General features: G+C 37.4%; 1 protein-coding gene across 4 annotated transcripts in view; it reads left to right on the top strand.

Moving 5' to 3' along the window:
* htt (huntingtin) overlaps positions 1–17,164 on the top strand; it is a 78,382-nt gene that overhangs the window by 5,248 nt on the left and 55,970 nt on the right. For all 4 annotated transcript variants that reach the window (XM_041267382.1, XM_041267378.1, XM_041267368.1 and 1 more), the window contains exons 2-6: positions 2,097–2,180; positions 10,388–10,508; positions 10,999–11,058; positions 15,759–15,838; positions 16,311–16,449. In XM_041267382.1, coding sequence (XP_041123316.1) covers positions 2,097–2,180; positions 10,388–10,508; positions 10,999–11,058; positions 15,759–15,838; positions 16,311–16,449 — 484 coding nt within the window. The remainder of the gene's footprint in view (positions 1–2,096; positions 2,181–10,387; positions 10,509–10,998; positions 11,059–15,758; positions 15,839–16,310; positions 16,450–17,164) is intronic.

Raw genomic sequence — 17,164 nt, 5'->3', positions numbered from 1 at the left:
AGAGGGATGCTGCATCCTTGCCTTTAACAAATGACAGCACTCTGTTTTAGTAAGGAAGCAAATATCACTTTTTGTAAGTTTTATAGTGCTCTGAAATACTGTCTGCTTAGGTTTATTTAATGTTTAAACACGTCCGCAAAATGTCTGTGAAATCCTAATATTATTCCACAACCTACCCATGAAAAACATGTAAATTTACTACAATTTAAGTAGACCCCTAGTCATAAGCAATGCTCTAATGCATGACAAATGCAAATTTCTAAAATCTGCAGATGCCAAAATATTTTACTTGATTTTTGTAGATCTCATCAACATCTATCCAAAAACATCTTTTGGTGATGTTTTGAACTTGAAACCAAAATTTTGAAGAGTGGTCCCTACATTTCTTAAAGCAATACTAACATTTTAGGACCCTACAGGGTAAAGGGTATTGCTGAAGTTCAAATTAAACTTACCCCTCGTCTGGCAACTTGCTAAAAGTGAGTACGGTGCTCCTGGTATTTTTTTTTCCCCAAAAGCCCTGTTCATTACCAGTCGAACGAGGTGCTACACATGGTGGGTGTCTGAGTTGAGCCCAGGGTGATTTTTCACTTTAGGAAAAAAAAAAGGTTTGCCAGGTTATAGCTCGAAGGGGACTTGATTGTTCATCATTCTTGACTGTTCTTTTCTGCCAGATATTATTTGATGGGGGGAAAAAAAGACAACTGAAAAGCATTTGACTTTTTTGCTATTCGTAATGTTTCCTCATACTACAGCTTGATTAAATGGGATGGATAGCAGCCAAACATGCCATTGGCTCACACTGACGCAAGCTGTGCCCTGGTAATGTGAAATTAATCTAGCCCCACAAGGATCTTTTCAGGAATTTTCAATATGCTCATGCTCAGGAGCAATTGTGGTTCAAGATATTTTCAATCTCATCTTTTTGTGCCTCCTGGTGCACTGTATTGTAATGTATGCTTTAAGGAGGCAGTAACTGATCTGCAGTAATCCATCAATGCAATCATTGCAGTATACCTTTTTAAAGAAAGCCTATAATATACAGCATTATCCATAACTTTAGTCCAACAATAAAAACTGTAGAAGAGACAAGAGATGTTTGTTTTCAATGTCTGCATAATTGTATTCTTGCAGTCTGTTACTGTCCTTGTTGTAATGTGTTTCTAATTTCCTGGAGCAGTATTTTGTACTTTACATATTGGATACTGTAGTGCTGTCAAAGTGGCAGTTTAATGCTGACACTTCATCTAAAATAAAAACTGCGTAGTGGTCGCATAATGGCTCCTTGTTTACTTAAGCTGTACAGACAGTGGTGCGTAGTCAAGTCAGTCAATTTTCATTTGGTCTCTGTTTTTGATATGCCTAGTTTGCTAAATTTGAGATACTGCATTCTAGCAAGTTAGAGCATTCCCTAAATATTGTAATACTGTAGAGCTGGTTAACACAGAGTATCAGAGTAGGTAGCCGTTTCCTGTACAGGGGGGCAGAGAACAACCTTGTGTAGGAAGTACTTCATGTATGCACCCTGATTCATGATCACATAGAGTCCAGTTTAATTGTCACTAATCTCAGTAGGCTGACTGTTGTGGTGTACAGTATAATGCCGAACAAAGTAATTGTTTCTGTCTGGGTTTACAGAAAACTGCAAACAATTTTTGCTGTGGACACTTGTATTTTTTAGCTTTAATTTTGAATTTGTTGCCATGGCAGGGAATGGCTAGAGTACTAAACTACAGTACCCAGAGTCCTATAAATACTGTAGCCAGTTATTAAAGGATATAAACACTGGCTTCAATTGTTCGGAATCATCACAGGCTTTCTTCTTCAAAGCTGCTCAATTTGTTGAGCTGTCAGAAGACTTCATTAGTTGTTTTTTCTTGGTACAGTGTCAGATTATAAAGGATGCAGGCAGGGCTACGATAATGTTACAGTGTATGTGTGCGCACAGTATGTTTGTGATTTTAATCGTCGCGTGCTATTATCATAAGGGTGAAATTATTCAAATGTAACATTAGGCTGTTTGAATATTCCAGCTGTTGTTTCTAAAATTGTGCTTGATTCCATGTATTTATTTGTGTTCTGTTCTCTTCTATTAGGAAGAAGGACCCTTCTACGACCAAAAAAGACAGAGTGACTCATTGTCTCACTATATGTGAAAATATTGTTGCACAGTCTCTGAGGTGAGAATGCTTTTTTTTAACATATACTGTATTAACATTTCTAAATATGTCTTTATTCACCTTCATGACTTGTATAGACTTGTGTGTGTGTGTGTGTGTGTGTGTGTGTGTGTGTGTGTGTGTATGTATGTATGTATGTATGTGTGTGTATATATATATATATATGTGTGTGTGTATATATATGTGTGTGTGTGTGTGTGGTGTGTGTGTGTGTGTGGTGTGTGCAGGTTCGGAAGTATTTATATATATATATATATATATATATTATATATAATATATATATATATACTATATATAAAATTAACACATTCTTCCCAACCTAGTACACGGACAACAAAGATTTAAAAAGAAAGTCTTTTTAATAGTGGCTATCCTGCAACGAAAGATGTAAGCAGAATAAACGGGGTAAACAAAACAAACTGGAAGCAGGTCTTGTAAAAAAACAACAGAAAAAAACAAAATAGTTTTAGCTGCCTCGCAGCAATGTCCTGCTGGGTTATTTTATCCAACTTTCTTCCAATACCTCTGCTCAACAGGAAAGCGTTTCTAAGCTCGGTTCAGGAAAGCGTTTCTAAGCTCGGTACAAGCAGCCTTCTTTCCTCCATCACAGAAAATAACCCCCACGTTAAGGAGTTCTTGCGAGGAGTCAGTTGCGGGATAGATAGGCCACAGCTGCTTCCACAGCACAGGGGTTGAATACTTATGCAAGCAAGATATTTCAGTTTTTTATTTTTCTTAAACATAAACCCAGTGTCACCTTACAATAATTGATTCTGAGTTTCAGTGTTTTAAAAATAAAATATCAAACAGAATGAAATTTCAGTGTACCATTTGTAATTCGGTAATATGAGAAAATTGGTCAGGGGTCTGAATTCTTTTCCAAGGCACTGTGTATATATATATATATATATATATATATATATATATATATATATATATATATATATATATATATGAAGAAAGGAATATATATGTGTGTGTGTGTGTGTGTGCTATAAAAATATATACACACACACACACACACACACACACACACTGAGTGTACAAAACATTAGGAACACCTGCTCTTTCCATGAAATAGACTGACGAGGTAAGTCCAGGTGAAAGCTATGATCACTTATTGATGTAACCTTTTAAATTCACTTCAGTCAGTATAGGTGAAGGGGAGACAGGTTAAAGAAGGATTTATAAGCCTTGACACAATTGAGACATGGATTGTGTATGTGTGCCATTCAGAGGGTAAATGGGCAAGACAAAAGATTTAAATGCCTTTGAACGGGGTATGGTTTGAGTTTGTCAAGAACTGCAATGCTGCTGGATTTTTCAGCTCAGCAGTTTCCTGTGTGTATCAAGGATGGACCACCACACAAAGGACATCTAGCCAATGGCAGGCCAGTGGTCGAAAGCGGCACATTGATGAAAGAGGCAAAAGGAGGCTGACGTGAATTGTGCAGAGCAACAGACGGGCTACAGTTAGTCATCTGACAGTCCAGTACAACATTGGTGCCAAAAGACCCATAAAAGAATGCACAACTCGTCGTACCTTGACCCGAATGGGATATGGCAGCCAACGACCTAACAGAGTCCACTTCTTTCAGCAAAACCCAAGAAACTGCGGTTGCAGTGGGCTAAGGAACGAAAACACTGGAAACTGGAGGATTGGAAAAACATTGCCTAGTCTGATGAATCCCGGTTCCTGCATCCATCATGCCGCGTGTCCACATTGCAGGCTGGTGGTGTTGGTGTAATGGTGTGGGGTGTGTTTTCATGGCATACATTGGGACCCTTGATAAAAGTGGAGCAGCATTTGAATGCCACAGGATATCTGAACATCATTGCCAATTTGGTGCATCCCTTCATGGCAGCAGTGTATCCATCTGCTAATGGATTTTTTCAGCAGGATAATGCCCATGCCACAAGGCTAGGATTTTCCAGGAATGGTTCCACGAACATGACAGTGAATTCAGTTTACTGCAGTGGCCTGCCCAATCACCAGATCTCAATCCAATTGCGCTTCTGTGGGATGAGTTGGAACAAGCTATTTGGAGTAGAGATCTACCAGCCAACTTGACACAACTGTGGGAAGCATTGGAGTCAACATGGGCCAGCATCCCTGTGGAATGCTTTCGACACCTTGTAGAGTCCATGCCCCGACGAATTGAGGCTGTTCTGAGGGCAAAAGGGGGTGCAACTCGACATTAGTAAAGCGTTCCTAATGTTTTGTACACTGTGTATATACAGTTCCATGAAAAAGTATTTGCCCCCTGTCTGATTTTCTGCATTTTTGCACATTTTTCACATTGAATTTGGTCAGAGCTTTTTGTGGGTTGTAGTATATAGAGGGAGTCAGAGATAAATTATGATACCAAAGTTTGGTGCTTCTTTCATTTGTTTGGTGTGCAAGGCAATCAAACATGCAGTCTTCAGGTGTGAAAAAGTTATTGCCCCCCTAGTTAACTCAACCCAAATAAAGGGATAATTAGGGACAGCAGTTTGAGTACTTCGGTTAACAATCAGGCCTGATTTGGGCCAGCCCTGCCCAATATAAATCTGACTAACTTTGGCCCTTACCGTCAGAGTGAAGTTGTCAGCACACAGGTTCTAGAGGCACATCATGGGACGATCAAAAGAAATTCCTGAAGACCTCCGGAAAAAAAGTTGTTGATGCCTATCAGTTTGGAAAGGGTTACAGAGCCATTTCTAAGGCTCTGGGGCTCCACCAAACCACAGTCAGAGGCATATTGTCCAAATGGAGAAAGTTTGGGACAGTAATGAATCTTCCCAGGAGTGTCCGCCCTGCCAAAATCTTTCCAAGAGCAAGGCATAAAATCGTGCAGGAAGTCACAAAGAACCCTAGAACAACATCCAGGGATTTGCAGGCCTCTCTCGCCTCAGCTTGGGTCAGTGTTCATGACTCCACCATCAGAAGGACACTGGGCAAAAATGGGATTCGTACCAGAGTAACAAGGCAGAAACCACTGCTCACTAAGAATGCTCATCTCAAGTTTGCCAAAAAGTTTGCACCTGGATGATCCTCAAGAGTTGTGGAACAATGTTCTATGGACAGATGAGTCAAAAGTGGAACTTTTTGGCCAACATGGGTCCCATTATCTCTGGTGAAAACCAAACACTGCATTCCACAGTAAGAACCTCATACCAGCGGTCAATCATGGTGGTGGTAGTGTCATGATTTGGGGATGCTTTGCTGCATCAGGACCTGGATGACTTGCCATCATTGAAGGAACCATGAATTTTGCTCTGTATCAGAGAATTCTGTAGGAGAATGTCAGGCCATCTGTCCGTGAGCTGAAGCTGAAGTGCAGCTGGGTCATGCAGCAAGACAATGATCTGAAACACACAAGCAAGTCTACATCAGAATGGTTGAAGAACAACACATTTAAAGTTTTGGAATGGCCTAGTCAAAGTCTAGACCAAAACCCCATTGAGATGTTGTGGCAGGACCTGAAACGAGCAGTTTATGCTTGAAATCCCACAAATGTCACTGAGTTGAAACAGTTCTGCATGAAGGAGTGGGCCTAAATTCCTCCACGGCTCTGTGAGAGACTGATCAATAACCATAGGAAGCGTTTGGTTGCAGTTATTGCTGCTAAAGGTGACGTAACCAGTTATCGAGTCTAAGGGGGTGATGACTTTTTCACACAGGGGGCATTGGGTGTTGCATAACTTTCTTTAATAAATAAATGAAATAAGTGTAAAAATGTTGTGTTATTTGTTCACTCGGGGTCCCTTTTATCTAATATTAGATTTTGGTTGAAGATCTGATAACAATCATTGTCAAAAATATGCAAAAATGCAGAAAATCAGACTGGGGAAATCCTTTTTTGTGGCACTGTGTGTGCGTGTATATATACACTGAACAAAAGTGTAAACGCAACATGCAACAATTTCAAAGATTTTACTGAGTTACAGTTCATATAAGGAAATCAGTCAATTGAAATAAATTCATGAGGCCCTAATCTATGGATTTCACATGACTCGGAATACAGATTTGTATCTGTTGGTAACAGATACCTTAAAAAAAAAAAAAAAAAAAAAAAAAAAAAAAAAGGGTAGGTGGATCAGAAAACCAGTCAGTATCTGGTGTGACCACCATTTGCCTCATGCAGTGCGACACATCTCCTTCTCATAGCGTTGATGAGGCTGTTGATTGTGGCTTGTGAAATGTTGTCCCACTCCTCTTCAATGGCTGTGCGAAGTTGCTGGATATTGGCGGAAACTGGAATATTCTGTCGTACACGTCGATCCAGAGCATCCCAAACATGCTCAATGGGCGACATGTCTGGTGAGTTTGCAGGCCATGGAAGAACTGGGACATTTTCAGCTTCCAGGAATTGTGTACAGCTCCTTGCGACATGGGGCCATGCATTATCATGCAGAAACATGAGGTTATATATTGTGAACAAGCTGGCATTTATTTGGGTTCGTGCCCCTTTACAAATGTGACCAAGAAATAAAAACTTGATTTTTAAAGCGCTATCTTGCACTTTTATTCAAATTACAAATCAAACAAACTAAACAAACAAACACCTAAACACAAAAACAATTCAATTTAACAAAGTGTGCATTTTCACATATTTTTTAGGCAGGGAGGAATCTGACCCTCCCCCTGCCACCTTACAATATATATATGAAGGCTATATTTGCATCCTGAGCCATTCTTAAAAAAAAAAAAAAAAAAAAAAAAAAAAAAAAAGGCATAATACCGCAGTAGTGATGTGAAAAAGTGATAATTCCTCTAGAGGAAAATATACTTGAACTTTGACCCATTCGACTCCTCGAGACCATCACTTTCAATTCAAACACAAAATGTCTTGTTTTCAATCACTCAGCAACACCCACAGTACAGAAATGTTTATTAATGATCAACAAAATGTGAATATGTTGAATTTTTTTTTTTTTTAAAAGATGTAAAGCTGGTATATTTTGAATCTCAAAGGAACAGATAACGACATAGAAAGTCTGTACAGCATTGAAACACTACTTTTAAAAAACCCAACTGTACTGCTGAACCCCGTCTTCTTTAATATTAGGATCACAAGGGTATCCATGTATTATAAAAAATAAGACAGGCCTGTTAAGTGAGTTACAGGATTTCTCTGGTTTCTGTGATGTCATAAATTACGAGACCGAAGGTTGAGTAATTTATAAACTGTCACAGAAACCCGAGATGGAATTATTTTCCTGTAACTCGCTGAAGCCGGAAGTAGATTTTGATGTGTGCTTTGGATCGTTACGTTGGAATGTCCAGTTGCGCTTTAAACCAAGTTTTGTAGGTATGGTGTTCTTTTCTTTGTACGCCTCCCAGACTTTCTCAAAGCATAATAACTACCAGTGTGACCAAATAGCTTGATTTTTTGTTTCATCACTCCACAAAACCTTTGACCAGAACTTATATACTTCATTCAAATGTTGTTTTTGTAAACTTTAAGCAGTTGTCCTTGTGACATTTTCCTAAGAGTGGCTTTTTCCTTAGCCTGCGAGCATTGAGACCTTCACCATGCAATATTCGAACTTTAAATGGAAACCCCAGTCCCACCTGCAGCCAATTCACTTTGACTATCTTTGGCCGTCAATCTTGGATTGTTATTAACTTGCCTCACAATTATTTTTACTTGTTGGTGAAATAAGCTTTCTTCCAGACCGAGGGAGCGTTATGACAGTACCACGAGTCTTGTACTTCTTGATAATAGAAACAGTAGTTGAAATTGGGATACTCCAAATACTTGGAAATCTTCTTGCATCCTTCTCCAGCTTTAAGGTCTTCAGATAGCTCTTTACTTTTTCCTGTATTGACTTATTGGTAATGACAGCAATCCTCCTGTGCCTAACCCTTTTATACTCTCTAAGAATGTTTATCTACAGATCGTAAATAGATGTTCAGAGCGTAAATGTTCTGAAAAGATCTTAATCCAAGCACGTAATAGTATAAACTTTAAAGATCGTGAACATCTGGTTATGATACGTATCTCCAGTGACCATACTTATGCAGACTATAATCGTAAAAACCTATTATTTACAAAAACTTTTGCTATAAAAGATTTTCCCTAAAATTCTTAGTTTTTGAGAAATTGGGTTATGTAAACTTTTGACTACAACTGCGTGTGTGTGTGTGTATATATATATATATATATATATATATATATATATATTATATATATATATAATAATTATATATATATATATATATATATAGATTATATAACACACACACATATACAGTGCCTATAGAAAGTCTACACCCCCTTGAACTTTTTTTCACATTTTGCCTCAGAGTTTCATGCATTAAATGTATAAAAAATATTATATATTAAAATACAAAACTGAAAGATCATAATTGTATAAGTTTCCACCCCCCTGAGTTAATACTTGGTGGAAGCACCTTTGGCAGCAATTACAGCTGTGAGTCTGTTGGGATAGGTCTCTACCAACTTTACACACCTAGATTTGGCAGCATTTGACCATTCTTCTTTACAAAACCGTTCAAGCTCTGTCAGGTTCCTTGGGGAGCGTTGATGGACAGCAATCTTCAAGTCATGCCACAAATTTTCGATTGTATTTAGGTTGAGGCTCTGACTGGGCCACTCAAGGACATTTACTTTTTTGTTCCTTAGCCACTCCAGTATAGCTTTGGCTGTGTGCTTTGGGTCATTGTTATGCTGAATGGTGAACTTCTGTCCCAGTTTCAGCTTTTTTTCTGAGGGCAGCAGGTTTTCCTCAAGGACTTCTCTGTACTTTGCTCCATTCATTTTCCCTTCTATCCTGACAAGTGTTCCAGTCCCTGCCGATGAGAAACATCCCCATAACATGATGCTGCCACCGCCATGCTTCACAGTAGGGATTGTGTTCTTTGGGTGATGTGCTGTGTTGGGTTTGTGCCAAACATAACACTTTGCATTTAGGCCAAATAGTTCCATTTTAGTTTTGTTAGGCCACAAAACTTTTTGCCACATGGCTACAGAATCTCTTGAGTGTTTTTTTGCATACTTCAAACAGGATTCATGGTGGGCTTTCTTGAGTAATGGCTTCCTTCTTGCCACTCTACCATACAGGCCAGATTTGTGGAGTGCTTGGGGTATTGTTTTCAAATGCACACTTTGACCAGTCTTGGCCATAAAAACCTATACCTCTTGCAAAGTTGCCATTGGCCTCTTGGTAGCCTCTCTGATTAGTCTCCTTCTTGCTCGGTCATCCAGTTTGGAGGGATGGCCTGATCTAGGCAGGGTTTTGGTGGTGCCGTGCACCTTTCACTTCTTAATAATCGTCTTGATCGTGCTCCAAGGGGTATTCAAGGCCTTTTGATTTTTTTTTTTAATACTCATATCCTGATCTGTGCCTTTCAACAACTTTGTCCCAGAGTTCTTTTAAAGCACCTTGGTGCTCATGGTTAAGTCTTTGCTTTGAAGTGCACTACCCAGCAGAGGTAACCTACATGAACTATTGAATTTGTCCTGAAATCATGTGAATCACTACAATTGAATACAGATGGAGGCCACTTAACTTGGTGTGTGATTTTGAAGGCGATTGGTTACACTTGAGCTAATTTATGATTGCTATTACAAGGGGGGTGGACACTTATCCAACCAAGCTATTTCAGTTTTTATTTAATTAATTTTCTGCACATTTCTAGGATATTTTTTTCACTTGGAAGTTGTGAGGTAGGATGTGTAGACTTTCTGTAAGCATGGTGTGTGTGTGTGTGTGTTTGTGTTTTTTAGATGCCCGGTCGTCCAAACAGCTTGACAGACAGAACTATGTTGTATGAAGAAACATTCAGATGAACGCAAGTTTGCAAATAAAAAAGAAATACATGTTCATATATTGTATGCTAAAGGTTTATTTAAACATTAGCTTTCTTCTCATAGCCCCAAACACAGTGTTTCCTTAGTGTTACACTGAAGCATTTTCTGGTACGATAAACATTGTCTTACTGTAATTGGAGGTTTTTTCAACCTACAACATGCTGTATAGTAACATTTCAGCATTTACAGTTCCTGAAGTATTCAGAAAGCTGTTAGCAAAGGGATGGCTTCTTGGCATCACTATGATATGTTAACAGCTGTTATTTATGACGGTGAAGAAATTCTAGAGTGGGAAGGATTTACTCCTCAATCATGGAAGAGAGGTTTATAGCATGGTGACATTGAGGGTGACAATGTCAGCTTTTTTTTTTTCTTTTTTGGGATCAGAAACTCGCCGGAATTCCAGAAATTGCTCGGCATCGCCATGGAGATGTTCCTGCTGTGCAGTGATGACGGGGAATCGGATGTCAGGATGGTAGCTGATGAATGCCTGAACAAAATCATTAAAGTAAGACTGCATGACATTTTCAGTATCGCAATAACTCTGCATCTTATCTCGCTATACACGTGAATGGCATTGACATTGAAAACGTGTTCAGTTTTTAACTTTGTGCTTTTTAAATAATACATAATAAAGAATGGTAATTTGATCTACAGTCAGTTATTATGGCGTTGCACCTCTACTTGCATTAATCATGACTTTGAATAAGCAGCCACACATGTTCAGGCCCTTTGGTGACAAGTTTAAAATGTTATCAGATTTTTTTTTAAATGTAAAGTAGCTTGGTTTCTCTTTTTATTTGGGAAGCAGTACTTTAGTAGAAGAATAGCGGATTCAAGTGCTGTAACAGATTTTGTTATTTGGATTGGAATGGTCCTCGTTCACTGTCCTGCTGTTCTGTAGAACTTGCTGTATCAAGAGGTCAGTATTTATTTTCTATTTTTTTTTACCTTTTATCTTTCCTATAATAACACATTCTCCCTTGATTTTGTTTTAGGCCCTCATGGATTCCAACCTTCCACGATTACAATTGGAATTATATAAAGAGATTAAAAAGGTAAATATATATTTATCTAATTTGATTTTACTGTATTGCAGATGTATTTTGATCCCAGATGTCAGTAAATGTTTCTTTGTGAATACAGAACCATGCAAAAACATAAAAGACTGCTCTTATGAAAAGGCAGTAACACAAAGGTTTAAAATTCCTTATGAAAGCTCTGTCAAAGTCTAAGACTTGGTCACTTCAGACTGCTGCTAGTGATCAATGTACTGGTGCACTACATCATGTGAAGTCCTGTGTGCCTCGCAAAATCTGACGCATAAAGTCGATTCAATTTTATTAAAAATCATGATTTGTTATGCTTTCTTGACAGCACATGGATTGCCTGAAGACAGATTTTGTTAACAAGTTAATAATGTAGATCTGTTAAGATATAAATAAGGTTGGCTAGTAGTTAGAAAACCCAGCATAGAATATGAGCATGTATAGTAGCATGTAAGACACAAAACACCCTTAACCACAACAAGGTAGGTTAAAATATCATAGCAGTTTATTATATAATGATACTAATGTTACAGAAAAGAAAAACCTCAAGAATCATTGTGAGGTAGCAGTTCAACATACACACCAATACAGTAAGAGTAAATTCATTGTGTGTGTGTGTGTGTGTGTATATATATATATATATATATATATATATATATATATATATATATATATATATATATATATATATATATATACACATACATATACATACAGTGGCTTGCAAAAGTATTCAGACCCCTGACCAATTCTCTTATATTATCGAATTACAAATGGTACATTGAAATTTCGTTCTGTTTGATATTTTATTTTTAAACAGATCAAGTTAAATATTGTTTTACTAGCTTTAAGTCTAGGTTCAACACTTCATTCCAGCACAGTACATTAACTCTTCTGTATCAAACTCATTCTAGCCTGCACAGACTTTTCAGCCCGTGATGACATCACCTTGCTGTGCTACACAGACAGACACTTTTAACACGGTTCAAACTGAGGTTTTTTATACGTGCATTAAAAGTGCAAATTAAAATATAAAAAATTAAAAACACTTTTGTCAACTTTATGTGTTTTGAAATTACAATTAATTCCTCTAGTTCCACAAGGGAAAGGTTCTGAAATTATACTCGACGGTTCCTTGAAGATGACCCAGAATTCTGCAGAGTAAATCTTCCGTTGCAATTCAGTTTTCACTTTGTTGCAACAAATCTTTGAACCTAAGTTGGGGCTTCTCACACTTCCCATGTGTTTCTTTATCTTCATACCCAATTGGGGGTTTAGCACACAGGCTGTGTGTTTCTTCTTTCTTTGAGTGCTTCACCCTGAAGGCCGACACAGTCTTGATGTGCTGGAAAACAGACGCTAGTATCCAAGCAGGGAAAGGTTCTTTTGGCACGTAAATAAACTGATTCGCAGACGTTTCTCTTTCCTTTCAGTCCGACAACGGCGCTTTCTTTGATGCTCATTTATTACAGGGTACAGTCTCTTCTTGCAGTCAGAGGTTTAAAGCTTCATGCTAACTTCTCTTATGGAGCCATGTTAGACTCAGAAACCGATTCAAATTGGATTTTATAGGATTTTCAAATAAAGACCCTGAAACTGTCCTTAAATCCTGGTCGGATGCTTCAATCTATTTACTGTCCTGTAAAGGCCTGTTATGCTGTGTGCTTGGAAGTTGCTCCTGGTAAAAGCTGAACACACTGTCCTGTTGCTGTGTGCTCAAAAATTAATCCAAGAGATTAGTCCAGATATGCATTTATAGAAAAAATAGTTATTAATTCAAGGCAGTTGTTCCTACACAAGTAACATTTGAATCTTACTTTAAATGAGGCGTTATTGTTACAAAACAGTACTGTATCAGTTGTGAACGAATTGTAGCAGTGCCAAAAAGGTGTTCTTTTAAGAGAAGTTCCTGTTCCTTTAGGTGGAGCATTTACAATGGAAAAAATCTGTTTCACCACAAGGGTGTTCTCTTAGGTGAAGCGTTCTCTTAGGAGGTGTTCCTGTACGCAGACTACTGTACTTAAATTGAATTTCATAGACAGAAATCTGTGTTGCATATTCTTCATAGTTATGCAACTGAAATAAAGTACTTGGTATACCGGGCATGATAGAACCACAGAGATGCTGGAATGCCCCATACTCAATTCAGTTACTAGGGATTTAACTAAAATGGTTGATGTTTAATCAAGACACCAAGGTTCAATCAATCAATCTTTATTTTATATAGCACCTTTCATAGTGGACCTCTATCACAATGCGCTTTACAAGATGCAGTAACAAGAAAATATATAATACTTGAAATACAGAGAAATGCATAATACATGATATACAGAAAAAAATGTATAATACATGAAATAGTACATTTATAAATTGGAAAGTGCATAATACATGAAATAGTACATTAAATACAGTGGGAAGTATATAATACACGATAGTAACATAATACGTGAAGTAGTAGCAGCAACATAGCAGCTAATAGCAGATATCAGGCTTAAAGAGCATGGAAAGCAAGAGAGAACAGGTTAACTGCCATGGTCATTTTTGAGTGCCATGGAGCTGTTAATATCCATCCACAGACCTAGTCGTTATTTGATGTCTCATCTGAAAGCCCACACCTCCAACAGCGCAGTGGCCCCTTATAAAGTGCTAGGGCAGCGTCGGCACTTCCAATTCAGGACTTTCCTCAAGCCATGTGCTTAAAGTAACTGTAGCTAATAAAATAATTCCATTAATCTTAGCCATTTTGCATTTCCAAAAGCTACAAAAGTTTTCCGATGTGCAATCTTTTAAAAAAAATGCATGTTTTATCAGACGTGTTTTCATTTTAATATATACTATCTGTTACTACAAGGTTAAAGGAAGTGCTCAATTTCTAAGCCTTGTTGTCAGGTTATGTTTTCACTTGCGCTTCCTGGGTTATTTCACTACAGCGGTGTCTTCTGCATCAAAACTTGTTACTTACTCAAAGCATGTCCGTCACTAGGAGAAGCACCTGATTGATTATGGACAGCAAAGAAGGGGTGGAGTCAATTTATTTTTCCAGATACAACTTTAGTTCTTAAAATAACTATTTGAACATGTCACAGGTCCTTAATACACTTGATGCACTTGATTTAGTTGTACCTGTTAAGCCTGTATTAGAACCAGTTACCTACTTAAGGATAGGAATTTCGAATAGTTTATGTTTAAATACACAGGGTCCAAAATGTTTGCATATTTGATTACCCAAACTAGTCCCTGCTCTTACGCTCCCAAGAATAAAAGGCAAATGTGTATGTGTACTACAAGCAGACAGCGTAATAGTGTACGTTTGTTAACTCTGCGGAGGAGCCAGCCGAGTTCAAGAAGTGTACAAACAATGTCCAAGACAAGATTTGTTCATTCAGTACTCTGTTTCCTTAGGCACAGGTTTATCCTTTGTTTACTGAATTAAAATACAGAACTCAATGAAACATGTACCAAGACCCAGTTGAGCAGAAACGTCACAGTGCGTTACAATAGTTTAACAATACTACCAAGTACAACTAGCACTTACACTGAGCACTGACCTCAGATGAATCGAGGTTACTTTGTTTTTCAATAACCTGTAAATTGCTCAAAACAAGGAATGTACCTGGATGTACTTTTAATGGCCAGTGCAAATGTTGACGTTACTATCCAGCTACAGTAAATGTTTTACATTGACCTGCAGTCCAGCGTTAATAACTCCTTTCCAAGTATCTTGCTTTTTCTGTGTTGTTCTACTTTCCATTTATCTACTTACTCTTTTATGTTCATCATAAAGTTAAATTAACTTTCTAATTTCAGTGTTACCTAAGTTTGGCTTCCTTCTTTTAGCACTTCCTATATACATTTATTTTATTTCAATTTACGCATTTAAAGTTTGCCAGAGCCATACCCGGAAGTTGTTTCATGACTGCGTAGAAACAGTGCAGAAGCTGCCAGTCATTAAAGGGGAACTCAAGGAGGGATCTGTTAACATTAGCAAGAAATAAGGCAACAATTTCAAACAGAATACGTTTACTATAGAATGTTGTTGTCAAAGCTTTGCATACTTAATTAGGGTCTTTACATTTAACAGGCAAATAACACTTTGACTTATGGTTTAAGACTGACTTTTAACACTTGTCAAGCGGCAGCATTTTAAAAAAGACGTATTTTGCTTCTATTAATAGCAAATGTACAAGGCTTTTTTTGTGTACTCGAATATGCAATATGCCATTTGAATTTTTTTTATTTCTGTGTATTCGACTAACCCATCCTTAGTACAATACACCTCTGCTGGGGTGTTATTTGATTTTACCCCCCTAACGAACCACTAGCCCATCAATACCTAGCTTTAAAAAAAAAAAAAAAAAAAAAAAAAAAAAAAAAAAAAAGAAAAGAAACGCTTAGGACATGCATAGTTTTTGGTGTATGTGGCAGTGTGTAGATAAATGTACATGTTGCACATCAGTCACAGCTTGATAATTACGATTTTCACAGGAACTGTTAACGGCCTAGTTTTTCAAACATTATTTTTCCCAATGAAAATCCTAGGACTTAAGTAGTCACTTAGATTTTAACCACGAGTGCAGTACTCAGGGCAATTTGGAATGAGTATTGTACAGTACATAGATTTTTCTGCCCAACTTTAGTCAGTGATCCTCCCGGTTTTTAATTAAATGAAACAACAAAGATACAAGGCTTTTGTAATTTTGTGTGTGCAGAACGGTGCTTCAAGGAGCCTGAGAGCCGCGCTGTGGAGGTTTGCAGAGCTTTGTCATCTTGTACGCCCACAGAAATGCAGGTAATCTTTACAGAGTATTTTATTATCCTCAGGCTATTGATATGAAGGGCAATGTGCAATGAACACCCTTCAAGAATATAGACCATGAAACGGGGGTCCCCATTCGTAACTTTTTTTTGTCAAATTTTTATGAATAAAATAATGCTATTCATGAAAATGTTCTAGTCTGCTGTGTAAAGTCTCCCGTTTACACTGTTGAACACTTTCATGAATATCTTTTTAAAGTTAAAGGTCCATTATGTGAATCACACAGCAAACTTTTAAGACCATTAAGAATGAACCCTGTCCTAACCATTTCAAATATATTTCTGTGTCGAACCCATTACCTAATTGTGATAGTTCTTTAGCAAAATTCATTGGTTTTTCTTTCTGTTTGTCACACTTTTTTGGATTAGAAACTTAATGGTGGTGATGTTGGTATCAGTGTATAATACCCTATCAGTAACACTGCCATCTTTATTTTCTAAATTAGGCCATATCTGGTCAATCTGCTGCCCTGCCTGACACGCATCAGCAAGCGACCAGAGGAAGCAGTGCAGGAGACACTGGCAGCAGCCGTCCCAAAGATCATGGCAGCGCTGGGGAACTTTGCCAACGACCTTGAAATCAAGGTAACCATGACCTCAGTTACTCTTTGCACATGCTCAAACAGTACTTGATGTTATGGCTTGATGTGGAGAATGCTGTAACTAGATAAAGGCATTACTTTGTGTGGCTATAAAAACACTAAATATATACAGTTGCAGACAAAAGTATTTGGTCAGTTAAAAAATAAAAATAAATAATTAAAAAAAACAGTTATTTCTATAATTTCTAGTTGTTCTTTTGAAAGATATCAATTGAAGTATAGATTCTGTTTAACAAAACTAGTTGTTATAAAGTATATATTATTTTGTGTGCCCACATTTTGCTTCCTTTTACAGCTTGCAGTCTTTATTTGTATTTTGAAACCAGTTTCTGACATCTTTCCAGAGATATTTTTGCCCATTCTTCAACACATACAGCTTTGAGTTCTGCAGTCGACTTTGGTTTCCTTTTTGCAACAACAGCCTTCAAGTCAATCCACAACATGTCGATGGGATTCAGATAATAATATACAGACTATTTGGTATTTAATAACATTTTCATGGATTTTATGCCTTTTAGTCAAAAGGAAATAATTAAGTTTTCTAAACAAAATAAATTAGTTTTACAGCACCCAAGAAAACACAAGGTATAATCTCTAAGATTTTCTACTAGAAAATATGTAATGAAAATGTTTTATTGTAGTTTAAAAAACAAACCAAAAAAAGTATTTTTAACAACCTTGTAGCCTATTGTAAGCTA

This window comes from Polyodon spathula, chromosome 1 (genome assembly GCF_017654505.1).
Source record: "Polyodon spathula isolate WHYD16114869_AA chromosome 1, ASM1765450v1, whole genome shotgun sequence".
Classification (NCBI taxonomy): Eukaryota; Metazoa; Chordata; class Actinopteri; order Acipenseriformes; family Polyodontidae; genus Polyodon; species Polyodon spathula.
Note: the sequence above shows the minus strand (reverse complement) of the source record. Positions and strands in the feature narration are given on the sequence as shown.